Consider the following 27,487-nt stretch of genomic DNA (forward strand, 5'->3'; position numbering starts at 1 on the left):
AAAAAAAAAAAAAAAAAAAAAAAAAAAAGCTGGGCGCTGTGCCTCATGCCTGTAATTCCAGCACTTTGGGAGGCTGAGGCGGGCAGATTGCTTGAGTCCGCCTGGAGTTCAAGACCAGCCTGGCCAACATGGTGAAACCCTATCTGCACAAAAAATACAAAAATTAGCTGGGTTTTGTGGCATACACCTATAGTCCTAGCCACTCGGGAGGCTGAGGTAGGAGGACTGCTTGAGCCCAAGAGATGGAGGTTGCAGTGAGCTGAAATCATGCCTATACTCCAGCCTGGGAGACCTTGCCTAAAAAAAAAAATGCTGAAAGTGACCTTAGAGCCTTAGAGATGGCCATCAGCATACAGATAAACTGGAGGCCTGTGAGAAACCTGGAATTCCTGATTCCCAGTCCTAGGCCTTTCCATTTCTTCACCTTATCTGTCTTTTGAGCCTACTCTGCAGGGAACCTTTAGTGAGACTGAGATGGTCCTTGTCTGCTTTTGAGTAGTAGCCACAGGCAAGAAAGCAGCTAGCCAGTAAATGATCCTGTGGGTGGCATAGGCATAGAGCAGAGTGCCCACAGCATTAGTTCTTCTGGCTTGGCTGGAGACCGAGTTGGTCATTGAAGCCCAGGAAGGGCCAAGTGCAGGGGTTCACGGCCGTAATCCTAGCACTTAGGGAGGCCGGGGCGGGCAGATCATTTGAGGTCAGGAGTTTGAGACCAACCTGGCCAACATGGCGAAACCCCATTTCTACTAAAAATACAAAAATTAGCCAGGCGGTAGTGGTGCACACCCATAATCCCAGCTGCTCAGGAGGCTGAGACAGGAGAATCGCTTGAGCCTGGGAGGTGGAGGTTGCAGTGAATTGAGATCATGCTGCTACGCTCCAGTGTAGGTGAGAGAATGAGACCCTGTCTCAAAAAAAGGAAGTCCAGGAGGGACCAGATGAGGCAAAAGACATATTTTCAGCAGGAAAGGGTGGGAGGAGTGATGATATCCCTCCTGTCACTTTGGGGTAGGAAGAACAGACTTGTTTGGTGGCCCTTCTGTAGCATAGAGGAAGTGGTCAGGAAGGGAAAGAAGGATACAAGTTGTATACCAGGTCTGCTGGCCCGAGGGAGGTGACCTGAGAGAGGTGGTCCCTGACCTTCTCGTTTTCCTTTATGATTGTCAGGTCTGGCCTCCTGAGGCTGAGAGCTTCTCACCCAGCCTCAGTCCACTCAGTCTGCAGGCCAGATGAGGTGAGGAGCTATGCTCTCTGGGATCCCATGGGTGTTGGCTTCCTGTTATGGGAGCAAGGGATCTGAGCTGGACCCAGGGAGAAACATCTGGAACAGCAGTATTGCCTTCTTCAGTTACCATTCCCTGGGCCTTTCATTACTAGCCAACTTTGGAAATCATAGAACTGGCTTAATTGGCATCCTCATAGTTTATTGTGTGCCGGTTTTTATTGGAGTGGGGTCAGGGCCCTCCTGGCAGGCCAGATCCTGACTCCTTGCCTTATTCTCTAGTTTGTAAACTCAGAGCATCTACTTTTCTTGAGCTGTTACAGATCCCAGGAGAACATGGAGCTGGCAATGAGGTGGTCCCTGGGTGGCCCATCTGGAAGGAGGCATTTATATATATGGGGCCCTGGGCTGTGACTCTAGACTGCAGGCCTCCCATTTTCTCTCATTTTTCCCTTCTTAGCCTCAAAGGAAAATCCGGTTTGGTGGCGCTGTGAGTGTTAGGGCCTCAGACAAGACCTGACTTGGTAAAGGAGGGAGCCGGCACACCAGCTGCTACCCTGGGAAGGTGCCTGTGTGTCCGCCTACTGGGAAACTCTAAGCTGTGGGAAAGAGATAAGACGGTAGCACCTACTTGATGTTTTGTCCTACCAGCATCTGGGCCTGAAACAGGACCTCCCGAGGGGCAGTGAGTCCTGGCTCTGGCCTAGCCACTCGATCTGTTTATATCGAGGTGGGCGAGAGAAGGTGCTGTATGCTCCCTCCTCACACAAGCTCCAGAGTCTGGCTGGCTGTGTGATCTTGGACATGTTGCTTCACTTCTCTGAGCCTCAGTTTCTTACCTGCAAAATGGTTATGATAACACTGACTTTGGAGGATCATTTTGAGGTTTAAATGAACTAATGTTTGAAAAAGTCTGGCACAGGGTAGGTGCTCAGTTCTTCTCCCTCTTAAAGACTGGAGCGGCTTGTGGTTCTATCTTTTCATTTTCTACTTCCATCTTTGGCTATAATGATGAGTGTCAGTGAGGCCCAGCCCCTGTGGGCAGGAATGAACCCTAACCCATGGTGAATCCTCACTTCCCCTGAGAGGGGTGGTTATCCCCATTCTGTGAATGAGCATACTGAAGACCGAGGAGAAGGTGCCTAAGGTTTGCCAGCTGGTAAATGGCAGAACTGGGACTAGAACCTGTTTCTTGACACTGAATCCAGTAGTGACTACGCCTTGCTAAGGTGGCAGTGGGCAGGGTGCCAGGTGCTTACCAGTCCCTAAGGCCCCCACACCCAGGGCAGAAGTTAGCAGGAATCTAGCTGCCTCCCCCTCCCAGTCTGGAGGGCAAAGCAGGTCTCAGTACAATGAAAGGTCATGGCCATCAAGCAGGAGAAACGCACAGGGAGGAAAATCCTTGGGAGAGATCCTGGAAGCATGGCCAGATCAGGCCTGGCCTAGTTCTCCCATAGGCCAGAGTCCGGATTGCATTGGTCTGACCCCAACATACTGCATAATGGCCATTTGACTTTGATATCTAGTCTGTGCCTTTTGGAAGAAGTGTTACTTTGTAGATGAGGCAGGGATTATGTTGCTTGTACCGGTGAGGAATCTGAAGGTTGGAGAACTCTTGCTGTCAGTGAACTGTGGAGCCAGATCAAAGAGGAATCCCAGGTCCTCCGACTCTCACCCAGTGCTCCTGTAGCTGCATAGCACTGCACATTCTCTTCCCCTCTCTCCTCCTCAGTCAAGGTAATTGAGCCTCCAGGCTCAGGATGCATTGCCAACCAGAGCAGAGCCCTGCCATCATCCATCCATTATCCTAGCTGATCACTTTATCCCGCAGACAGTACACTTGAGGGGTAAGAGGCCTCCTCTAACTGATTAGTCTGCCCCTGGTAAATCTATTGCCGCAATCCTGGGCCCAGAGACCCTCTCTGGCAGGGAGAAAACTGTACTGGCCACCCCACTGGCAAGTCAATGCTCCTGATACTTAACCTGCTTAGAAGCCCCCACCTAGGATTTCATGCCAACTTTGGCTTTCTCTGTCTCATCCTTCCCTTTCCCATCTCTCCTCCTCCTACCCTACCCTACTGCATTCTGTGCCCTGTCCAGGTCTTCAGAGGCTGCCATAGCTTAGCACTCAATGCCTCCTCAGGTAGAGAAAGACTCAGCAGACCCAGCAGCCTGGGAGAGCAAACCAAGGCTTACTTTTGCCAGCTTATCCATCTTAGCAGTGAGCTTATTTACCACACATTTATTGAGCATCTACTCTGTCAGATCCTGTGATTTGGGCAAGAGATACAGAACTGAACAAGATGTCTACGTTTTATTGCCCTCAAGGCACTCACAGACTTGCTGAAAAATAGAACCACAGACAAATCTTTCCAGTGTTGAATGATGAAGGCTGTCATCGAGGCATGCAGTTCCCCTGGGAGTATAGAGGACAAAGCAGCCAGCCCCACCTACAGGAGCCTAGAAAGTAGTAGCATTTGATCCAGGTTTCAGAAGAGGCAAGGCAGGGCTATCCTTTGGATGAGAGGGGACCCATGTGCAAAGTCCCTCCCAAAAGCAGTTGTTTGAGCCAAGGGCAGAGACGACAAGAAGAACGGGAGGCAGTAGGATGATACGAAGCAAGGGTAGGTTAAGGAAATGGGTTGGGCGGTCCGAGTCTAGCCTTGAATGTCAGGCAGAGGCCTCCTCTAGATCATCTTCCATGCCAGACCTGAACTAACTGCATAAAAGTTAGTTCAGGTCTGGCATGGAAGATGATCTAAAGAGGAGCTGGACTGCAGGCAGTGAGACCTGTTGGGAGAATCAAGGATGGCCTAAAAGGTTGAGACCTTGAAGAGGTCTGGAGCAGTGAGGATAAAGAGCCTGGCAAATCATTAGGGCTTGGTTCATGACTGCCATGTGGGCTGATGGAGAAGCAGGAAGACTCTGGACTAGCTGAAGTGGCTTTGGCCTCTTACAGAGTCCATTCTAGAGCCCTCTGGCTACAAGGAAGCAAGGCCAGTTGTGGCCTTCCTCTGAAGTGGGCAGTGGGCTGTTAGTGACTGTGCTTTGTCACAGCTCTGGGCTCCCCAAGGTGCCTGGTATGGCTGGCTTGCCCAGGGCACATCAAGGGGTTCTTTATCTCCTTCCAGCAGGAGAGTGGGTCGGCTGACCTGGTTGGGGAAGGAATAGGTTAAGCAGTGTTGAGCTTCCTTGTCTCTGCCTGGCAGACATGTTGGATGGCAAGGAAGGATGCAAGGAGAACCAGAAGAGAGGAGTGGGACCTGAGGTCATGGAAAACCTACCTTAGGGTGGTATGGCAACTGGGGAGGGTTTGGGCCTTTGGACACAGCATACACTGATCAAGGGGAGGCAGATGGCAACTGGAGGCTTGTTTGACCTCACCTCGCACCTTTATTCTGTTCTTAGAGGTGGTGCCTTGGCTGGGACAAAACCTATGAGAAGGCAAACTCCTCAGCACTTAAAGGGGCACCACCAGGGGCATCTCAGAGATGCGAGATTCTGGCTGGAAATGTGGATTTTAGGCTAGAGCCCTGAGAAAGGGCTCTGAACCAGGCACAGGGGTCAGAGTGTCAGTGATGGCTCCACCACTGACCTTTGTAATATGTGACTTAGGCACATCCCTCACCCAACCATGGGGCTAATGCTTTCAGTTTTTTTCACCCAGCACTTAATATATGTGCAGCCTTGTGTTAGGCTCAGGATATAGACCTGATCCTGCCCTCACAGGGAAATCAGACATTAAACAAGTAGTTTCAACCAGCTTGGGCAACATAGTGAGACCCCGTCTCTAAAAAATAAATTAGCTGGGTGCGTGCCGGTAGTACCAGCTACTACGGAGGCTGAGCCTGAGCCTGGGAGTTTGAGGCTGCAGTGAGCTATGATTGTGCCACTGCACTCCAGCCTGGATGGCAGAGTGAGACCCCATTTCTAAAAAAAATTTCAAAAAGAGAAAGAAGTTACCAGGTGTGGTTGTATACAAAGGATTGTGAGGATCAAATTAAATAATTGGATTGGGAACATAGTGTAAACAAACACTGCTGAACAGAGATCTGGAGACCTTAGCCCTGTGCCTTACTGAGCCACTAACTAGCTGTGTGACCTTGAGAAAGTTGCTTAATCTTGTTTTTTTTTTGTTTTGTTTTGTTTGAGATGGAGTTTCGCTCTTTTGCCCAGGCTGGAGTGAAATGGCACAATTGATCTTGGCTCACTGCAACCTCCGCCTCCCGGGTTCAAGTGATTCTCATGCCTCAGCCTCCCGAGTAGCTGGGATTTTAGGTGCCCGCCACCATCCCTGGCTAATTTTTGCATTTTAGTAGAGACCGGGGTTTTGCCATGTTGGCCAGGCTGGTCTCAAACTCCTGACCTCAGGTGATCCACCCACCTCGGCTTCCCAAAGTGCTGGGATTACAGGCATGAGCCACCATGCCCAGCAAAAGTTAACTTTTTTAACCTCAGTTTCCCCCACATAAAAATAACGCAGTTTGTAGGTGTGTGTGTGTGTGTTTGTTTTTAAGAGACAGGGTCTGACTCTGTCACCCAGGCTGGAATGCAGTGGTGCAATCACAGCTCACTGCAGCCTCAACCTCCCAGGCACAAGCGATCTTCCCACCTCAGTCTCCTGAGTAGCTGGGATTACAAGTTCAAGCCACCATGCCTGGCTAGTTTTTCTTACTTTTTGTAGAGACAGAATCTCACTATGTTGCCCAGGCTGGTTTCAAACTCCTGGGCACAAGCGATCCTCCCTCTTCAGCCTCCCAAAGTGCTTACATTATAGGCATGAGCCACTATGCCAGCCAACTAAGGCAGTTTTGGTGGGATGGTTTTGAAGACAGCTACATCTGACATCCTGAAACTGACCGTGGTGTATATGAAAAGTACTTTGAAGCCTGAGTAACATAGGGAGACCCCATCTCTACATCCCATAATTTAAAAATTAACTGGGCATAGTGGTGTGCACCTGTTGTCCCAGCTACTTAGGAGACTGAGGTAGGAGAATCACTTGAACCTGGGAAATCAAGGCTGCAGTGAGCCATTGCACCACTGCACTCCAGCCTGGGCAACAGAGACCCTATCTCAAAAAAAAAAAAAAAATAGTGCTTTGAGAAGTTCTGTATGTAGTACCACGCAAGTTCAGCGGGGTCACCATGGCACATGCCACAGAAGCCAGTGCTCCTAGCATGCTCTGTTCCTCTTGTGAGAGGACCTCTCTTATTGATTGATTGAAACAGGGTCTTACTTTTTTGCCCGGGTTGGTCTTGAACTCCTGGCTTCAAGTGATCTTCCTGCCTCTGCCTCCCAAAGTGCTGGGATTAGAGGCATGAACTACCATACCAGGCTGGACTTCTCTTTGTGTGCAGGATTGGTGTCCCTCAGGTCTCTGGGGATGTAATCAAATCAAGGGATGCTTTGATTTATCTAGCTCTTTAGTCTGCAAAGTGCTTTCATTTCCACTGCCTCTCAGTGACCCTTATGGGAGCAATGGGAAATTGGTAGGCTATTATTTTACCCTATTTCCTGATAAGGAAACCATAGGTGAACAAGTGATGGAACTGGGCCTGGCACCTAGCACTCCTCCTTCCCAATTTCCCATCTTACCAAAGTTGGTGACCACTGTGTGGTCTCTCCTCCTTCCCTTCCTGTCCCAGCTTAGGACTTCAGCCCAGCCCCAAGTGTCTACACTTCTCCTACTAGGCTTCTCAGGTTGTTTTTGTTGCTAAGTTGTCATAATGGATGACACAATTCCTGTCCCAGGACTCCACACACAGCTCCTCATATGTACCCCAAGAGAAGGCAGGAGCAGCTGGATCGTGAGTGGCCCAGTGAAGGAGCATAAGTTTGGAGAACTCCTGTCCCTCCTCAGTGCTTTGGGCCTTGGACACTGAGTCCAGAAGCGATCTTCCCTGGCCAGCCACTTTTGGAGAATGCTGCTGCTTTCCCTTTCATCTGTCTTGGCTTCACAAAAAAGGAGAACCTAGGCCGGCACTGCAGCTCACGCCTGTAATCCCAGTACTCTGGGAGGCCGAGGTGGGCAGATCACTTCAGTCCAGGAGTTCAAGACCAGCCTGGGCAACATAGCAAAACCATCTCTCTACTAAAAATACAAAAAAATTAGCTGGGTGTGGCAGTGGCATTGGGAGCGGGAGTATTATTAGGATTAAGGGAGATGTTGTGAGTAAAGCACCCAGCACAGTGTCTGTCACAAAGGTCTCTGTGGAACATGGTGGCTCTCACAATTCAAGTGTAAATTACCCTGTAAGATTTCACCTCAGGCATTTAGCATAATGGTAAGGGAGCAATGCAGCTTTGGGTTGAAGATCTGGCTTCCCTCACATGCTCTTCCAACTTACTCATGACCATGAGGGTTAGGCAGGAGCCAGTCCCACTCAGCCTGTGGTCTGGAGCTTCCTGGCCTGCCAGGGCAGGTTGGGAATCCCTCCATGAGTTCCTCACTGAGTCATCTGGAGCAGGGCTCTGATCTGAGGGCCTGACCTTCCCTTTCCTTGGTCTGTAAAGATAAGCAGAAGTAAGAGCAAAGGTGGGCCTCCCGAAAGATTCAACTCAAGGCTTGCAACCAGAGTGCTGCCCGGGGCCTCTCTGTCCTCCTGGGTGGTGGCATTCACTTGGGGAAGGAGTCCAAGTTTGCTTAATAATTAACCACTACCCTCCTCTGTGGTTTTTTTGTGGGGTTTTTTTTTTTTTTTTTTTTGAGTCGGGGTCTCCCTCTGTCACCCAGGCTGGAGTGCAGTGGCACGATTATGGCTCACTGCAGCCTTGAACTCCTGGGCTCAAGCAATCTTCCACCTCAGCCTCCTGAGTAGTTATGACTATAGCCATGTACCACTATGCCTGGCTAATTTTCTTTCTTTTTTTTTTTTTTGAGACGGAGTCTTGCTCTGTCGCCCGGGCTGAAGTGCAGTGGCCGGATCTCAGCTCACTGCAAGCTCCGCCTCCCGGGTTTACGCCATTCTCCTGCCTCAGCCTCCCGAGTAGCTGGGACTACAGGCGCCCGCCACCTCGCCCGGCTAGTTTTTTTGTATTTTAGTAGAGACGGGGTTTCACTGTGTTAGCCAGGATGGTCTCGATCTCCTGACCTCGTGATCCGCCTGTCTCGGCCTCCCAAAGTGCTGGGATTACAGGCTTGAGCCACCGCGCCCGGCCGCCTGGCTAATTTTCAAAAGAATTTTGTGGAGACAAGGTCTCACTCTCTTGCCCAGGCTGGTCTCAAACTCCTGGCCTCAAGCAATCCTCTGGCCTCTGCCTCCCAAAATGTTGGGATTATAGGCATGAGCTACTGTGCCTGGCACCATGTAGACTTTCATCCTGAGCTTCCTGTTCTGCTTCTGAGTGACCCCTCCATCCTCCCAGGATAGTCACTGTAATGCCATTCCATACAGGAGCCTATATGGTGGACGAGGCTTTCACCTACATCACCTCGTTTAATTCTGTGAGAGCATTTATCATCGTAGTCCCCATTTTACAGAGGCAGAAACCAAGTCCCAGAGAGGCAAAGTGACTTGCCAAGCGTCACACAGTTTGTGTCTCTGAGTCCACTGAGCTCCAAGCTCCTCAGGAGCAAGCCTGTGTATCCCCAGCCTACTGGACAGCACTTGGTGGTGGAGTTGAGTGACAGAGGGAGAGATGAGCAGGGCCTGGATTCACTTTCCAGTGCCATCCCCTGCTTGACTTGGACTTTGGCCAGTTATTGTCTTTCTGAAGAACCTGAGTTTCCTTATTCACAAAAGGGAGTTGATAATTAGAGGACTTATCTCATGGGCTTGTCAGGATTAAATGAAATAATGTAAGTTAAGTGCTGAACAGTGTCTGGTGCAAGCGACTGGTAAGTGTTATAACAGAATTCAGTTAAGTTAATTGAATATTAGAATTGTAATGTTATAAAATGCCATCATCAAGCAGATCTGTGCTCAGCCCTGTGCTGGGCTTTGAGGAGGATCTAGAGCTGGTACCAGGCCAGAGAGGGAATGCTCTTTATCAAGTTCTTACTATGCTTTACCCACCTGATCTCAAGGTAGAGAGGAGCATATTCCCTCCTTACTGCTGACAACACTTAATGAAATTCAGAGTGTCTGAGGTCACCACGCTCATGAATCAGTCAACACACACATTTGTTGGCCAGGCGAGGTGGCTCATGCCTGTAATCCCCACACTTTGGGAGGCCGAGGTGGGTGGATCATGAGGTCAGGAGATTGACACCATCCTGGTCAACATGGTGAAACCCCGTCTCTACTAAAATAAATAAACAAACAAACAAACAAACAAAAATTAGCTGGGTATGGTGGCACATGCCTGTAGTCTCAGCTACTCAGAAGGCTGAGGCAGGAGAACAGCTTGAACCCGGGAGGCGGAGGTTGCAGTGAGCTGAGATTGCGCCACTGCACTCCAGCCTGGGCGACAGAGCAAGACTCCGTCTCAAAACAACAACACACACTCACACACGTATTTGTTGAGCACCAGCTAGGTATCAGGCTTGGAACACACTGCAGAGAATGAGGCCAAGAGAGCCCCTGCCCTCCAGGAATGCACCTTCTCATGAAATGCTGCCTCTGCAGAACAGCCTTCCGGTGGAGAAGCTCCACCTGTCCCACTGGACTGCTCACATTCCCCGAACAAGTCATTCCCTTTCCTATTAACTTGCATTTGAACGTACTATTTTGCCTGGTGTGTCCTTTCCCCTTTCTCGGCCTAGCTACTTGCTGTCATCCTTCAAACCCCAATTTAAAAGTCAACTCCCCTTTAAAGCTTTCTCTAAACAGCCCATCCTCACCCTGGGGTCCTTTTGCAGTCTCCTAGCCCCCTCTACATGCACCTGTGATGGCATTTCCTCTCTGTGTGCTAATTATTTACCTACCCATTTGTCGCTGCCAGATTGACCTCCTCAAGGGCAGGGACCACATTTTATTCATCTTTGTAGATTCAGAGCCTGGAACACAGGCTCTAGAAAGGTGTGCATGGAGTATAATGAGGGGCTGATTGTGTTCTGTCCCTGGAGTAGTTAGGAGAGGCTTTGTAGAGATGAGAAGGAGCTCGGAATGAGGCTTCCCAAGATGATGGCACCAAAATTGAATGGGGGTTGAAGGAAGATGGCTCAGGGTAGGGTCCTCTAGAGATGGGACTAGGGGAGAAAGGGATGTGCAGGGGAACAGGAGGGCCTTGAGAGCCAGGGCCTGAAGTTTCTTTGTTTTTTGTGGTGTTGTTATTTTTGTTATTTGTTTTTTTGTTTGTTTGTTTTGAGAAAAGGTCTTGCCCTGTGACCCAGTGGCCCAGTCTAGGGTGCAGTGGCACACTGTGAGGTTTCTGTTGGATAATGAGGGCAGTAGGGAGCCATGGACCAGTCTGGGTAGAGGAGGGGCCTTATATAAACAGTGAGTCAAGACTAATTTTGGTAAGATCTATCAATGAGATCTAGCAGTTTGGTAAGGATGAGTCAGGGTGGCCCCTGGGTGCCTGCAGTGAGATTGTGATCCAAGGACCCAGTCACCAGCAAGGGAATTCCAAACAGCACTCTGCCTGGTGGGAGCTGGGACTTGGAGAAGGGATGTCTTCTGTTGAGAATAGTCTCGGGCGGCACGCAGTGACTAATGCCTGTAATCCCAGCACTTTGGGAGGCTGATGCAGGCAGATCACTTGAGCCCAGGAGTTTGAGACTAGCCTTGGCAACATGGCGAAACCTTGTCTCTACACAAAATACAAAACGTAGTGGGGCGTGGTAGCATGAGACTATGGTCCCAGCTACTCGAGAGGCCGAGGTGGGAAGATCGCTTAAGCCCAGAAGGTGGAGGCTGCAGTGAGCTGAGATCTTGCCACTGCACTCCATCTTGGGCGACAGAGCAAGACCCCGTCTAACACGTTTCTGCAGTCGTCAGGGAGAACTGCTTTGGAGTTTATTCTGTGCTCTGTGCCCTTCCCTATGAGTGCATCAGAGGAGGGTGGGTTCCTTGGTTTTTGTTTTTGGGAGCCAGCAAGGCTGGTGCCTAAAGGAACCATTTCTCACACTGAGTAGGGTGGAGTTGAGCGGAGTGGAGAGCTGGGCACAGGTCCAGGGCACCAAGGCCAGTAAAGGGTGGAGAGAACCTGTTTACCATTGTGCACTGACCTAGCACTGGAAGGAACAGAGCCAGGGAATTCCTCATGGGGAAGACAGGCAGCCCCAGAATTAGCCTGCATTGGGAAGGAGGGAGAGTGAAGCAAGCCAGATTCTCTCACTCAGACAGGGAGCCTGGACACTGCCAGCCGGCTCCCAGGCAGGGGTGGCCGGGCCCCAGAAGGGAGTGCCAGGCTGCTGCAGACCGTCTTCCTTTTTCCTACCAACTCACAGCGTGCGTGGCCTCAGGCAGACTGCTTACCTTCTGGGGAGGGGATGGCCTCACTGCATGATCTCATAGGTTTCCCAGTCCTGACAGCCATTTGCACACCACCAGCCTACCCTCTCCTGCACTTTGGTTTCCCATTTCACTTCTTATGGAACTGGTCTAAAAGCCATTTATACCTTCATTCATTACCACCTCTTAGGGTAGTGAACTCCAGAGGTTGTTGCCTAATATGCAAAACAGGTCAGCCTTTTGTTTGTCCTCACTTCACTTTCAGGCTCTGGGTGGAGAGGGAAGCCCTCTGGATTGGTGATGGCCCTGCTCCCCCTGCACATCCACTTCCCAGTTTTCCACAGTTTGGTGGGACTTCCTCCAGCTGCCTCCTCTCCATCCTGGAGACCCAAGCGTGAGGGGTTATTTTCACATTATTCACTCCTGCCTTTCTCGGCACAGAGGGTGATAAGAAGAGGGAAGAGAATGTGACAGGGATTGAAGCCGTGGTGTGAGCGGGGGACTTTATATGTCTTGAAGAGTTTAGTGCTCGGATGGTAGCCTCTAATTCCAGGCTATGTAACCTTGGGCATATTACTCCACTGTGCTGAATCTTAGTGTTCTTGTCTATTAAATGGAGATAATTAAAGCTATTTCCTTGGGGGATTGTGTGCCTGTGTAGTGCTTGGCAGAGCTAGTACACGGCCAGCGCATGAAATGTGTCAGCTCTTACTGCCTCACATCATGTTTACCCATGCTCTCTGAGGAGGTGGCATTCCTCCTGGGTTACAGATGAGGAACTGGAAGCTCAGAGAGCAGAACAGCCAGCCCTGTTTCACACAGCTGTAAAGCTGTAGAGCTGGGATCAGCAGCCAGGAGTTAGAGTTTGTTTACCATTGAGCAAATTAAGTAATCTCTCAGAGCCTTAATTGCTTCATGAGTAAAATGGTGGTAATCATGCCCTGCCTTCCTCAAAGGCCTGTGTATGGGGACCAGTCAGATGAGGAAGGAGATGTGAAAGTGCTAGTTAAGCTGCAAATACCAGTCACCTAATAGCTGCCATTTGCTGGCCACCTACCAGGCTGGGCCCTTATACACATTTATTCCTCATTGCAGCCCTATAAAAGATGAGGTGTGCATTATGACCCCACTTAAAGATGAAGTTGAGGCTTAGGAGGTCACATGTTTTGCACATGGTCTCCCAGTTAGTAGACGGAGGAACTGGAGTACTAGCTCAGTTAACTTCAAGTCCCCACTCCATTTCTTCTACCCTGCACCCCACCTGGTTTCCCCAGTGGGTGAGAGGAGGATCAGTCCTGTGGTCTGTGACCTCAGACTTTCTGCTTAGGGTGTGTTTCTCTTTGTTTGAGCTGGTTCAGGGAGTGAGGTTTGGAGGAGGGTGTAGACGGGTTCCTTGATATCCAGGTTTATCTCCCACGACAGGCTAGGATAAGGAGGTGATGGGCATGGGCACTGCCCTTGCTGAACCTGCCTAGCCAGAGGTGCTGAGATATGCTTGGGCAGAAAGCAGATGTCTAGAAGGACAAGGGAAGAGAGAACCCCAGCCCTTGGTCTCAGTAGCCTGGGAAGCAGTCTTGTCCTTCTAAACTTTTGGAAGCCTCAAGCCTCTGGGTTTTGGGAGAACACTAGGAAACTGGAAACCTACAGAGAATGGGGTCAGCAGAGAGTCACTGCTGCCTTGGACCATGACATGGCACAGCATGGCTAAGCCTGTTCCAGTCCAGGAGCCTGACAAGATCTGTGATTAGGTGCCACCTTTGTCTCCTCTAAGCCTTTCCTCCTCAGAAGCTGGGGCTGCAAGCAAATGGCAGATTGCCCTGGCCGGGTGCAGTGGCTCATGCCTGTCATCCCAGCACTTTGGGAAGCTGAGGTGGGCGGATCACATGGTCAAGAGATTGAGACCATCCTGGCCAACATAGTGAAACTTCATCTCTACTGAAAATACAGAAATTAGCTGGGTGTGGTGGTGCCCCCGCTACTTGGGAGGCTGAGGCAAGAGAATCGCTTAAACCCGGGAGGCGGAGGTTGCAGTGAGTCAAGATTGCGCCACTGCACTCCAGTCTGGGTGATAGAGTGAGACTCCGTCTCAACAACAACAAAAAAAGGCAGGTTGCCCAGGCTTACCATTTGCAACTGAGGTTGTGCTGGCAAACCATCCCATGCAGTGTATTGGTGTCTCTGAGCATTGCTAGGTATGGGCAGGCCACTCAGTGGGGCAGTCAGAACACTGGAGGAGGGGGTTAGACTGTCTCCAGTGGCTTGGGGGCCAGAGATAGAGCCACACAGAAGCATCTGGAGAAGGGCCTGATTTCCCCACAGCCTTCCCCGGGGAGCTAGAAGTAGCATATTGGCCACTGTGACAGAGGGGAAGCCCTGGGTCAGCCACTTACTTAGTAGCTTTGTGACTTTGTCCAAGTCATACAACCTCTCTGATCAGGCCAAGTCTGTCATGGGCCAAATAGAAATGGTAATTAATCTGTGAGGGCCCCACTTCACTGAGCTATTAGAGGGACACGTACACTTTCTAAGACAGAAGTAACTTGTAGCCCTGATGTAGTGCAGATGAGGGTAATGATGTCATGGAGAAAGCCAGGCGGGCAGCTGTTGAACACCTGCGGGGGCGGGGTGCGGTGGCAGTCACAGAAGAAGTTCAAGACCTGGTCCATTTGGGGAGGGACAGTGCTGAGTAATATGAGCAAGTGGTAATGAAGTATGTATTTCACACTTAATGACTTGACTCATTTATCAGTTGGTGCTGAAATCAGTTTTAGGGGCTTGTGACCAGCATTTAAAACAATAGAATAGAATAATGTAAAATCAATCTGGAAATATCAGAGTGCATTAGTACATGTAAGGGCAACTCGTTTCCTAAAATGTGTCCTGGTTGTGTGTGTGTATGTGTGTTTGTGTGGGTCTCAGTTTAAAAAGTGTGAGACATGGTGTTCTAAGCCAGGATGAAGATCTTCAGGACATTTTACGAGATCTGCGCAGGCAGGCAGGCATGCAGGCTGTGTGGAGGCTGAGGGTTTGGCCTGTGGAGGCAGAGAAGTGTAGTACAAGGGTCAAGAGCATGAGCTGTTAAGAGTCAGTCAGGCCTGGGTTTGAGTCCCAGCTCTGCCACTTATAGCTATATGGTCTTAAGGAACACTCTTAACCTTACTAAGCCTCGAATTCTACTTTAAAATGAGGAGAATGGGCCAGGCACAGTGGCTCACGCCTGTAATCCCAACACTTTGGGAGGCCAAGGCTGGTGGACCGCCTGAGGTCAGGAGTTCAAGACCACCCTGGCCAACATAATGAAACCCTGTCTCCACTAAAAATGCAAAACATTAGCCGGGTGTGGTGATGGGCGCCTGTAATCCCGGCTACTTGGGAGGCTGAGGCACGAGAATCATTTGAACCCGAAAGGCGGAGGTTGCAGTGAGCCAAGATCGTGCCATTGCACTCTAGCCTGGGCAACATGAGCAAAACTCTGTCTCAAAAAAATAAAATAAAAAGGGGAGAATGATGTTATAGTAGGGTTATTACAAAAGGTACATGTGATAAAGGTATGTGAAGCATTGAGAAGAAAATTATAAGTAGTAAATAATCTACAAATGGTAACTACTGTTGCTGATATTATTGTTGTTGTAGTTGTGGTTTTTAATGTAATATTGGGCTCTGAAGGGTTACTGTTACTTGGAGAAGGGAGAAGAAAGGGCATTCAGGTAGGGGTGAGTGGATGATGAGGGATAAAAATGTGTGCGCCTGGTATGGGAGGGGTCTAGAATTGTGTGACCTCAAAAGGGGTGTTGAGATTATAGGTAGAAGTTACTAGGACAATTTTGGCATAATGTGGGGAAGAAAGCTTTAGCAGTGGAAATTGTTTAACAGTAGGGTGACTTCACCTGGAGGTAAGGAAGGCCCACCCCTGGAGGAGTTCCAGCAGTGACTGAGCCACAAGAAACTGGTCTCACTTGTCTCTTTTGGCTTCAGAGACTCCCTTAGGCTACCTTAAGGAAGGAGGGGTTTCCTGGAGGATGAGTGAGGCCGCCAGGTTTGCGACATCCCCCGTGGGCCATTTGGTCCCTTATACCAGGCCAGCTTCTCTCTCACTAGCAATTGGTTCCTGCCCTCTCCACTGTCAGGAGGAAGCCACCTCAGGGCTTCAACACTGTCACACTATTTTCAGGGACCCCTCTGGCCCCAGCTTCATCTCACGGCTCCTCTCTGGGCATCCTTAGAGGGTCCAATTCATAAGATAGGCTGCACAAGCATATAGGGAAACTGAGGCTCAGAGAAGGAAGGGGACTTGCCTATTGTAGAAAGGATTTCTATATCAGAAAGCAATTGGATCAGATGCTTTCTAAGATCCTGACTGAGTTAACTGAAGGATATGTGAACCTTCTGATTAAAAAATATATATATATAGCCTGCAGTGTTTCAGGAGCACATCCTGTGCCTAGAGATATCTACCTGCCATTAGAGAGCACGTGGTACGCTGAGTGCCAGGTACAGCCAGACCTCCAGTGTCTTCTTTCTCACCATCTCCAGGTACATTAAACTCCTCTGTTGTTAAAGGAAAGGCCATTCAGATGGCCATATTGCCTCAAAATTTTCCCAATTTAGGATTTAAAAGATCAAAACAGATCTTTCAATTGACATGCACATTTAAAGTAGTAGTGGCTTTTTTGTTTGTTTCTGAGATCTTACGAAATCAATGGTGTAGCTTAAAATCAGTGGTGTCTTAGAATCCAGGAAATATGGTAGTTTGTTTTGTACTCTTTTGAAATTCCGGTTTGAGGTTTGACATTGGGGGTTTGAAACTGCCAGAGCTGTTATCTGGCATCAGTTAAAAGAACTCCGAATTTAACATGTTCCTCTGTGTATCTGCAGTTGGGAGAATGGGTGTCTCTGAGTCCCTGCAGTTACATTTTATCAATAAAGCCAGACTGAGGGTTGAGGTATCAAATAGACATATTTAATCACCTATGAGTTCTTTGGAAACTGGTAATCTCAAGTGAAAACCTTGCCCTCTGTAAGCCTCATTTTTTTCGTCTGTGCGGTGGGGATGTTGGATCAGCCATTATCTACATCCATAACTGCCAGAACTTCCTGTTGACTCAGTTTGGGCACCCTTCTGACTGGTTAACTAGAAGGCTGTTCCCCTGACTTGTTGCATAAGCAGTGCATTATAGGTGGTGGAAGGTACCATGGCCTGGGAGGTGTGGGCCCTTAGTTTCTGCTCCTGGGATGTTTGGGGATTGCCCGGAGATGCACATCCCTTTGTAAATTACCTGACCCTTTGTAAAGGCGTGGTCCCTGCTTTGCTCTTATCAGGAAAAGCATAGAAAGGAGTAACTCATGCCCTAGTTTTGCCTCTAGGTGGTGAGAGGGGCAGCAGTTCAAGGTGGGGGGTGCTTTGTTTCAGTGCTTTGAGGGGGCCTCCTTTGCCTAGGCTGTAGTCCTTCCTCAGATGTTCAGTTCCAAGGCTGCTCTCAGGCCTGGGCAGTTCCCCAGATAAAATGCACTGAAGAAGACCTTCCCTTTTGTGTCTTAGAGGCCTCAGCTCTGCCAGGGCCCCTCCCTCTGCTCTTCCAACCAGTAAAAGTCACAGTAGCATATTTCCTTCCGGCAGAGAGAGGACCAGAGACTCAGGCCTGGGCCAAGCCCCAGCCCCACCGTGTCCTGTTCCTGAGAACCTCCTCTGAGCTGCCTCCGACCCTGTGCTCCTTTCTGAGAGGTCAGGCAGCACTGTGTGCTGGCTCTTGGCTGGGACCTGACTTGGATTTGAGTCTGGGTTATTCCACTGATTTGCTGTTGGACGCTAAGCAAGATACCTTTCCTGGGTATCTTACCTCTCTGAGCCTGTTTCCTCGTCTGTCATTAATATCTTCTTCTGTTAAGAAAGCACAAAAAAGCACCTTGGTGCTGAGGTGTTTTCCCCACATTCAATGCCCACCAGAACATCAACTCCAAGAGGGTCAGGACTTTGTTTTAATCATGGGACGGCATCCCCACAACCCAGAGTCCCTCGCCCTAGAACAGTGCAACACAGTTGTGCTAGCTGCCCAGTCAGTAGATCTACAAATATAAGAAGTGGTATTTGATGGGGCTTTGAAGTGTGTGTAGGATTTGATGGGTAGAGACAATTTGGGAAACATTCCTGCAAAGGGACTGGCATGAGTAAAGGCTGAGAGGTGGGAAAGGGCCAGGGCATAAATGGGGAAACTCTGAGTAATGAGTTTGGCTCAAGTAAAGAGGTGAGCATATTATTTCTGTACTCGTTTGACTAGTTTTTGTGTTCAACTCTGCACCTTGTATACTGGCCCTCCGAAGAGGCTTATTGACTAAGGCAGACCCAGGACAGGAATGCTTTGCTTTGGTGCACAGATGCAGACACTCACTCAGCCTCTGCCCCAGAGAGGCACCGTGGCCCCTGACCACATTAGGGGAGTAGGCACTTGAACCACCTGCTGTGTCTCTAGCCTATGCCTTGAGGCAGTGGGTGGGGAGGTGGCGTGTTCCCTCTCCTCTGCAATAGGACGGTGGTCCGAGGTAGCAGTCCTGAGGGGAACAGCAGGGATGGTAGGCAGGAAGAATGGAGGTCTGACCAGGCTGGCGGCTGGGAACGAAGTCAGGGCCTTTGCTTCCCTTGGCACCTCTCACAGGCCCTGCCCTCTGCTCCACAGGCTGGAGGAAGTCCCCCTGGAGGTGCTGAGGCAGAGGGAGTCCAAGTGGCTGGACATGCTCAACAACTGGGACAAATGGATGGCCAAGAAGCACAAAAAGGTGAGGGGCCTGGCCTCAGGTCTCGGGCTGGGAGTTGGCAGCTTGGGGAGGAGGAGGAAGAGGGAGGAACTTCATCAGCTTAGGAAAGCAGGGGCTTCTCTAACTGCCAGATGCCTTAGGTGTCCTCCAACTGCCAGTGCAAGACAGAAGCTGACTTGAAGGCAGGGGGAAGGTTGGGCCCTCACACAGTGACTTCAGATTCATGCAGAACATTGTCCTGGAGCTAAACCTCAAAGCCATTCTTAGCCAACAGCTGTAACACAGCTTTCCTATAGCCTTCCCAGGAGAAGGACTTTAGTGCTGCTTACCAGCTATCAAGGAGGACTTCACAATACTACCAGTAACTAGCATGTATGGAACGTTTGCTTTGTGCTTGGGATAATTCCTTACAGCATCCTAGTGTGAGGTTAGTAATAGTAGTATCCCCACTTTACTGATGGCCTGGTCATCAAAATTTGAACCCAAGCAGTGTACCTTTAGCACCTCCCCTCTTAACCACCACAGTACGAGGCCTTCTTTATCCTCTAGATTAATTTGATGACTTCCCTCTTGACTCCTGGCCAAAGAAAGAAGAAAGTAACCTCACAGTTTAATAATAGTCTTACAAAAATGAAATCATCCAGTAGTCCTTTTCGAGTTAGGCTATCTTTAGACACTAGCTCGATTGCCCTGTGGGAATGTTCTTGCCCACCACTCTTAAGTGTGTGTGTTGATGTCCTTGGCTGCCCCCGGCATGGTGGTGTTACTACCTGGCCTAGAGGAGGCCTGTTCTGAGCCTTACAGCTAGGGTCTCTCTGTACAAGTTCCCAAATGCACAGAATGAACCCTATTGCCCGCTCTCATCAGCTGACACTCTGGTCTGGTCCAGGCTGGCACAGCTGGCTGCAAGGCCTCACAGAAAGCTCCGGACTGACCGTCAGGTATATAGACTTGGGCCCAGCCCCACTCCTTTCCTTTCTTCACACCTGTGGCTAACTGTAGAACTTCTGGGCAAGTCACCTCACCCTCTTAACCTCAGTTTCTCTGGCCAAATGGGAGTGATAATCCTGTTGTTGTTCCCCACGAAGTGGTGGTAAGTGCTTCGTAGACGGTGTCATAGATGGTGAAGCCCTGTGCTATGAGAGGAGAGGCTCACCCAGACCTGGGCTCTTGCTTGTTGTTCTCTCTCTGTCTGTCTGTCTGTCTATCTATCTATCTATCTATCTATCTATCTATCTATCTATCTAAGACAGGGTCTCACTCTGTCACCCAGGCTGGAGTATAGCAGCATGATCTTGGCTCACTGCAGCCTCAAACTCCTGGAGTTAAGTGATCCTCCCACCTCAGCCTCCCGAGTAGCTGGGACCACAGGCACATGTTACCACACCTGGGGAATTTTTGTAATTTTTGTAGAGATGGGGTTTCACCATGTTGCCCAGGCCGGTCTGGAACTCCTGAGCCCAAGCAATCCATCTGTGTCGGCCTCCCAAAGTGCTGGAATTACAGGCATGAGCCACCGCACCCAGCCTATCTCTTTTTTAAAAAAACAATGTTAAGACAGTTATTCCTCAGCTGCTTCCTGCCTGACTCTGGCTCTGTTTCCCTGCCTCATGGTTCCTCTGGCTCTTACTCTGAGCTGTAGCTTGCTCTCCAGCAATCTGTTGTGGTGACTGGTGGTTGGCAGGGACCTTCTGTGTTCTTGAAAATAGGGATTCCAGAGGGGAGCTTTGGGGAGCACCTCTCAGCAGAGTAGCAGCGGGCACTTCCCCTTTTCTTTCCTGGCATTGTGGTTAGAGCCCGAGACCTGCCCCTGCCCCTGCCCAGCTGAGGCCTCCACAGGAAGTGCTTCAATCCACCATGCTCAGAGGCCCTAACCCACTGCTTCTCTCCAGCCCAGAACCATCCTGGGTGCCCGTCCTGCCACCTCAGCTGTGGCCACACCGAGCCCTGCCCTGGGTGCTCTTCCAGCCTGCCTGTGGAGGCTTGAGTTCTCCCTCTGGTCAGGAAGTCATGGCACAGGAAGGGTAATACCTGTTTCAGGAAGTGGGCTCAGACCCAACACTTCTCCTGGACTCATACATAGTCCTGCTGGGAGGGTGCCTTCCTTTCTGCGACTCCCAGCCATGTCTAGGACAGAATTCTGGTCCTGCAGGGAGGCAGGGCAGGGGCTGGAATGCTGTCTTCCCACAGGGCCCTGCCCTGGGGTAGGCTTAAGCAGTGGCCCTGCCCTCACAGAGTTCAGCAGGCAAGGGTGTGGCCTCACTCAGCTTTCATCAGAGATCTCCTTTCCCAAGCCCTGGCCTCAGAGAATGGTAATCCTGTGGTTTCTGGGAATACTTTCTCATGCTTTATCCTTATTGGTCCCTACCATCCTCCCTAAGGCAGGCAGGGTAGGGATGACCCTCTCCAGCACCTTTATGCTGAGGAGGCCAGAGTGGGAAAGGCTGGCAGTACTCCCAGCTCTTTGCTCCCCGCGAAGTGTTCCAGGGCTCTCCTGGAGGAGGCCAAGTATGATGGGGGCTGTGATGATGTGGGGCTGCCTCTTGCTGAGCTTGGCTCTGTGGGAGAGCCTGAAGGGCCTGTGGCTTTGGGCTAAAGCACATCCCTTTGCCAAAGCCTGCCCAAGTTGGCTTCCTTAAGGAGACCCTTGTCCCACAGCCGCAGGAAACTGTTCCTTGAGTCTTGGGCAGTTCCCTTCAGCCCCCTTCCTCTGCCTTCTTTCTATGCAGTCCCAGAAGCTCTCACTTGGCACCTGTGACCAGCCACTGCTACTCTTCCCCCACCACCGCTACTCTTCCCCCACCACCCTCAGCCTGTCTGCCTGGCTCCTTCCTGGTTCTTGACTCTCTCTGACCCTTGGAAAGTTTTCTCTTGTTTGCACTGGTCACCAGGAAGGCCAGGGCTTCTGTGCTCCCTCCTCTGAGAGCTTCCAGGGGGACTGTTGAAGGGGGTTTCTAGGTGAGGGGAAGTTAGGCGTGAGCTGAGGTCCTGAGCTTCTGTGTCAAGCATCCTCCTGGGATGGAGGGGCAGAGAGGAAGCCATTACTTACTGAACACAGACAGTGTGTCAGGCCCCACACTAAGCACATTTTCCCTCTCGAATGGACTCCTTTGGCAACTCTGCACAGTAGGAGGTATTAGCATTCAGATCTTACAGTTGAGAAGTGGTTGGCTGAAGGTCAGCGCTAGATTCAAACCCAGATCCAGATGTTCTTCTCATGCCCTGAGTGCTCATCCCCAGGTCAGGCTGCTTAGTGCAGGGGTTGAGGGAGTATCATTGGCCATCTCGCCCCTCCCCCACGACAGCATTTCACAGGAGCGATGCCCCTGCCTTTGTCCTCGCTCACCTCGACGGGTCAGGGCAACTGCCTTCAGAGCATCATTCTGGTCCCAAGCCCAGGAGGAGCCCACTGGTGATGTAGAAAGTACATGGGGCTGGATCCCTCAGTCTGTGCAGTGCAGCTAGGAGATAGTAGGGTTTCTGATTGTATGACACATTTACCCCCACTCTGCTTGTGTGATGAAATTTCCCCCACGAATTTTCCCCTACCCTCAATTCCCCATTTGTAAAAGACATGATAGTCTTGATAGTTTTCAGATTGAGTTTTGTCAGTGGAAAACTTTTCCTGATAAAAACAACTAGCCGGAATTAAGCACTAGCTCTGGGTTATGAGCTGCCTCAAATACTTCCTCCTTCACTTCTCCCATTCTGCGAATGGCAGGGAAGACCTGGGCCATTTTAGCAACGGCTGAGATCAGGACTCACACTCAGGCCAGCTGCCTATGCCCCAGGCCAGTGATCTTGGGAGCTCAGGGTCAATGAGAGGAGAGAGGGATTCTTGACCAACACAAAGAGGGAGCCATTTGAGCAGCTCCCATCTTCCTTCTGAGTTCTGCTGAGATTTCTCCCCTCTAGGCTGGCGGTATCCTACCACATGGCTGCTGAAACCAACATACCTGCATGAAAGTGCCTGGGCTGGCCAGGCGCGGTGGCTCAAGCCTGTAATCCCAGCACTTTGGGAGGCCGAGACGGGTGGATCACTAGGTCAGGAGATCGAGACCATCCTGGCTAACATGGTGAAACCCCGTCTCTACTAAAAAAAATACAAAAAACTAGCCAGGTGAAGTGGCGGCGCCTGTGGTCCCAGCTACTCGGGAGGCTGAGGCAGGAGAATGGCGTAAACCCGGGAGGCAGAGCTTGCACTGAGCTGAGATCCGGCCCACGTGCACTCCAGCCTGGGCAACAGAGCCAGACTCCGTCATCAAAAAAAAAAAAAAGAAGAAAAAAAAAAAGAAAGAAAGTGCCTGGGCAACACCTCTGGGCACATGAGCTACCTTCCGTGGGGTGCAGCTGAGCCGCACACAGTGCAATGCCCTCCCAGGCGACAGACCATGGGGTTCACCCAACTTGTAATGGTTCCTTTTCCTTTTTCTTTTCTGAGACAGAGTCTCACTCTATCGCCCAGGCTAGAGTGCAGTGGCACGATCTCAGCTCACTGCAACCTCCACCTCCTAGGTTCAAGCAATTCTCATGCCTCAGCCTCTCAAGTAGCTGAGATTACAGGTGCCAACCACCATGCCTGGCTAATTTTTTGTATTTTTAGTAGAGACAGGGTTTCACCATGTTGGCCAGGCTGGTCTTGAACTCCTGACCTTAAGTGATCTGCCCTTCTTGGCCTCCCCAGAGTGCTGGGATTACAGGTGTGAGCCAGCGTGCCCGCCTGTAGGGTTCCATTTTGATTCAGAAGATAGTTATGAGGGTCTGGAATTCCATGGTAGACCTCAGGAATGCCCGTGTTGTCACCAGGGATGTGGGACTCTGCCATCACCTGGTGTTAGCATATCTAACTGCATTCACCTCCTCTCCCCACACCTTAGGATCTACATGGTAGCAACAGTAGGAAAGTCTTCTTTTTTTTTGAGACGGAGTTTTGCTTTTGTCGCCTGGCTGGAGTGCAATGGCGTGATCTTGGCTCACTGCAACGCTGCCTCCTGGGTTCAAGCGATTCTCTGCCGCAGCCTCCCAAGTAGCTAGGATTACAGGCGCCCACCACTATGCCCAGCTAATTTTTGTATTTTTAGTAGAGACAGGGTTTTACCATGTTGGCCAGGCTGGTCTCGAACTCCTGACCTCAGGTGATCCGCCCGCCTTGGCCTCCCAAAGTGCTGGGATTACAGCCGTGAGCCACCTTGCCCGGCGAAAGTCCTCTTTTCTCCCTGTTTCTGCTCTTGCTGCTGTGTGCACTGAGGGCCCACCATGCACTGGGAAAGGGTCTGGGCTGGGGGAGCTGCCTGGGTGGCTGCATGGGCTCAGCTGTCCTTTTGGTTTTCAGATTCGTCTGCGGTGCCAAAAGGGCATCCCGCCTTCTCTGCGGGGCCGTGCTTGGCAATACCTGTCAGGAGGCAAAGTGAAGTTACAGCAGAACCCTGGAAAGTTTGAGGTAAGTTTCCCTTCCTTTGTCCTGCCCTCCCTTCCGCATCTCTGGGCGTCCTCCCCATGGCAGCAATCCTCCATGTGCTCACCTGAACCTCACAGGATGAGCAGTCCACAAAACCTCCAGTCATGTGCCAAACTGCCCAGGCCCCAGCAGGCCACACTGGCCCAGTCCTGGGCACCTGTGTCTCCTGGAGGCTCTGTACAACTGAGGCTCCAGCCCTGAGCAGCCCTCAGTGGAATGGCCAGATTTGCTACCCCCTATTCCAGCTCTTTCTCTTGATGACCACTCAGGTTTTGCTTTCCTGGGCTCAGTAGGCTACATCCCTGCTCTTGGTGATCACGAGGGGACACTCAGACCATTTCCCTGACTGCTCTGGGCCCTGTGCTCTGGGCCTTTGGGGGCTTGACCAGCAGGACCACAGGTCCTTTGATGTCTCCTGGCCTCCCATCCTCTACTTTCTCCTGCCTTGTCCAAGCCTGGCCAGCACAACCCACCTGTGTGTCTTTTGAGGTCATCAGCCCTGGGTGTAGCAGAGCCAAACCCAAAGGGGCTGAAGGGAACTGCCCAAGTATCTCAAGGGGTCAGATGCCACTCAGTGGCCAGAGAGGGTGTCCTCTGTTGTCATCCCTCCTCCTGTCCCGATACTCCTCCTGCTGCTCCCTGCCCCATGGCCGGCCAGAGTAAAATACCTCTCCATTCAGAGCTGGGCAGCTCCTCCAGCCTGCTCCCTTAGGGAATTATGGGGAAGCAGTTGGATTCCCTGGGGTTGCCCTAGTTTACCTGCCAGATCTGGCCCCAGGCATCAGGGTTTCTCACAGGTCCTTGGGACTGGTGACAGGCAGACAGTGAGACAGAGAAGAGCTGCCCACCACCAGCTCTTTGTTGACATATCGCATGCTTCTTCAGTGAACACTCCTGTCCTGCCAAATCTTTTCCTTGAGATGACTGGGCAGGAGCAGGGCAAGGTAGCCTAGAGTTCCTGCTGTTGACCTAGAGAGGGTGAGAGCTTTTTGCTGGCAACACGTGGACTTGCAGGGGCAGGGAAGCTGGTAGAGTGTCTGGCTGGGGTAGGTCTCAATCTGGCTGATTGGATTATTCCCCAGAGTACCAATACCAGGTCCCACTGGAGCAGCCTCTCGACTCCAGAGTCTTCCTCCTAGTGGCTACATCTCTCCCATTTCGAGGGGCTGCATCCTGGGCAAAGCGGGAGGCTCAGGGGTGGGAGCCCCAGTCCAAGTCCATAGTTAATGTCAGGCTGCCAGAGCCAGGCATGAGAGCCAAGAGCGTGGGCAGCCTGGCCAGCCTCCTGGCTGTGTGGTTCAGCAAGTGTGAGCGTGTGTGCAGCAGAATGCAGAGCTGTGTGCATGTGCATGCAGAGCTGTGCTTCCGGAGAAGAATCAGCCACCCCCGGGGGGTCTGGAAGGTTGCTCGTGTGAGGAGGTGGATTTGCAGAGAAGGCCTTCTTGATGCACCGAAGCTGGGTGATGGGTTTCGGCACGGTCCTGGGGGCTGGAAGAATGGTTGGTGAGCACACCTGGAAGGACTTTTTTTTTTGCCTGTGGTGACCCAGAGGAAGCATGAGGAGCTTCCCCTGGTTGCTGTGGGTCCTATGCCGAGGCAGGGCACAGTGGCAGTCTGTGATGGCAGCGTGCACCTGTTTCTGTGCTCTCTCCCCACAGGGCCCTCCATTCAATACCCAGTCCAGGTGGCCCATCCCAACCTCAGCATTCAGGGCAGACTCTGCAGGCCCTGGTGGCTCCTTCTTCTCCTGCATGTGCTATTTCTTCCTCCTTCCTTGGGCAGGCAGGACCACCTTGTCCTTTTTTACCTGGTTTTCTTCTCTGGCTTCACATTCTGATGGTGCCAGTACCCCTCAGGCTCATGGAGGCTATAGGCCCCGTGACCGTGGTACCTGCTTGTCTGCCGATGCCCTTTCTATCTGCAGCTACCCCCTTTTCCTTTCTCACCAACCATGTGTGGCCAAGTGCCTTAGGCTGCTGAGGTACCAGATGAACACATCCTAGAAACTGACTTTTGGGGTTTTTGGGTTTCTACCTCATGGGAACTGCTAGGAGAATTTGTGGGGCCCTCTTCCCCTTTCTGACAAAAGCAAACCTGCACTGCGCTCAGACAGTACCTAGAGGTGCACAGTACAGACCCCCATCACAAGTGTGTTTGGGGCTCCAAAGGCACGCATCCGTCTCTCCGCTATGTGGCTGCCCTAGGGCTCTGTGTGGAGGCCCCAGCCCCTCCCTGTCCCCTCCAGCCCTGAACACTCTGTCAGCCGCTCCTCTCAGTCCTTACTCTCTAGTCAAGTTCCTGGCACCCTAGGTTCTTGAGCTTAGTGCTAGGACACTCCCACTGAGGGCCAGAGAGGGAAAGGGGCTTGTGTGAAGTCACCTGCTCTTCAGGGCAGGGCCTGGGTCTGTGCCCACTGGGTATGTTTGCCGAGGACCTGGCCTCCCTCCTGAGGGCCTTCCCTGATGCTGCCCCTGCCCTGCAGGCAACTTGTACTTAAACCAACACCCCCATGAAAGTGCCTGGGCCATGCCTTTGAGCACATTCTGGTTCCTCTGGTGAATACTCTGCTTCCCTGCTCAGCCCTCTGGGCTTCCTCCTTATTTATTTTTTCATTCTTTCTTAAAAATTGAGGTATGAATTTACATACAATAAAATGCATAGATCTTGAATGTGCATGCAGTTCGGTGAGTTTTGATAAATAATACACATTCATGTAACCAACATGCAAATCAAGGTGGAGAACATTTCAAATGACCAAGAAAAGATTTTCCTTTTTGTAATGGTTTTGTTGTTTTGTAAAGGTGCCCATACTGAAATGTTTACAGAAGTTCAAAGAAAAGAGTAAAACTTTGTTGAAACCTCGGCACCCAGAGAAGTATCTGAGGTTAAGGTTTGACAGATGTCATGTCCTTCCAAAAAGAGCTCTGTGCAGATCTCACACACACTCCACTTCCTGGATAGGTGACACCACCTGCACAGGGAGCCACGTAGCTGAGGAGCTGGGATGGACGGCTCTGAGTCAGACCTGGCTTCCAGTCCCAGCTCCACCATTTTTCTAGCCATGAGGCCTTGACACTCAGTTTTCTCATCTGCAAACAGGGTATAATGATAGGTCCTATCTCGGGAGGCTGAGGAGAAGGATCAGTGAGGTCCACAGATACCCTGTGCCCAGCTTAGCGCCTGGCTCAGAGAAGTGAGAACAGCTGGTAGCTATTGCTGAGAGAAGCAGCCTTCTGTCTTAAGGATGTGACATAATGTATCTAACTGACTCCTGAATGAAATGTCTAGAGGTCCTTCCAGCGACAGCTCGAGTAGACACTCTTGCCCGCATCGGTCTTCCTAGAGCCAGGTTTAAGGTTTCCAGGGCTCTTCCCTCTTTGCCCCTTTGCCCCTGCCCAGGCGTCCTTACCTGAGCTTCTCTTCCTGTCCTTGGGAAGGCCCAGTCTGTGATGGGCTTGGGTGGGCACTGCCCCTGGTGGAGGCCTCCCTCCCCTAATCCCTGGGCAGTCATGTCCTGGCAGCAATGCCCACCTCCATCCTCCCCAGCCTCTAATATGTGCCCTTGCTTCTAGGAGCTGGACATGTCCCCTGGGGACCCCAAGTGGCTGGACGTGATTGAGCGTGACCTGCACCGGCAGTTCCCATTCCATGAGATGTTTGTGTCCCGGGGGGGCCACGGGTGAGCAGGCTGGGCCTTGTGAGGTGGGAGGTGTCTTT

General features: G+C 51.1%; 1 protein-coding gene across 1 annotated transcript in view; it reads left to right on the forward strand.

The window, feature by feature from the left end:
* The window catches only part of TBC1D10A (TBC1 domain family member 10A), a 35,582-nt gene that overhangs the window by 4,421 nt on the left and 3,674 nt on the right, over positions 1-27,487 (forward strand). Inside the window, exons 2-4 of the mRNA XM_017855604.1 lie at positions 18,234-18,333; positions 23,645-23,752; positions 27,343-27,449. Of these exons, the coding sequence (XP_017711093.1) occupies positions 18,234-18,333; positions 23,645-23,752; positions 27,343-27,449 (315 nt within the window). The remainder of the gene's footprint in view (positions 1-18,233; positions 18,334-23,644; positions 23,753-27,342; positions 27,450-27,487) is intronic.

The sequence above is a fragment of the Rhinopithecus bieti genome, unplaced genomic scaffold (assembly GCF_001698545.2).
Source record: "Rhinopithecus bieti isolate Rb0 unplaced genomic scaffold, ASM169854v2 scaffold_36959, whole genome shotgun sequence".
NCBI classification, from domain to species: Eukaryota; Metazoa; Chordata; class Mammalia; order Primates; family Cercopithecidae; genus Rhinopithecus; species Rhinopithecus bieti.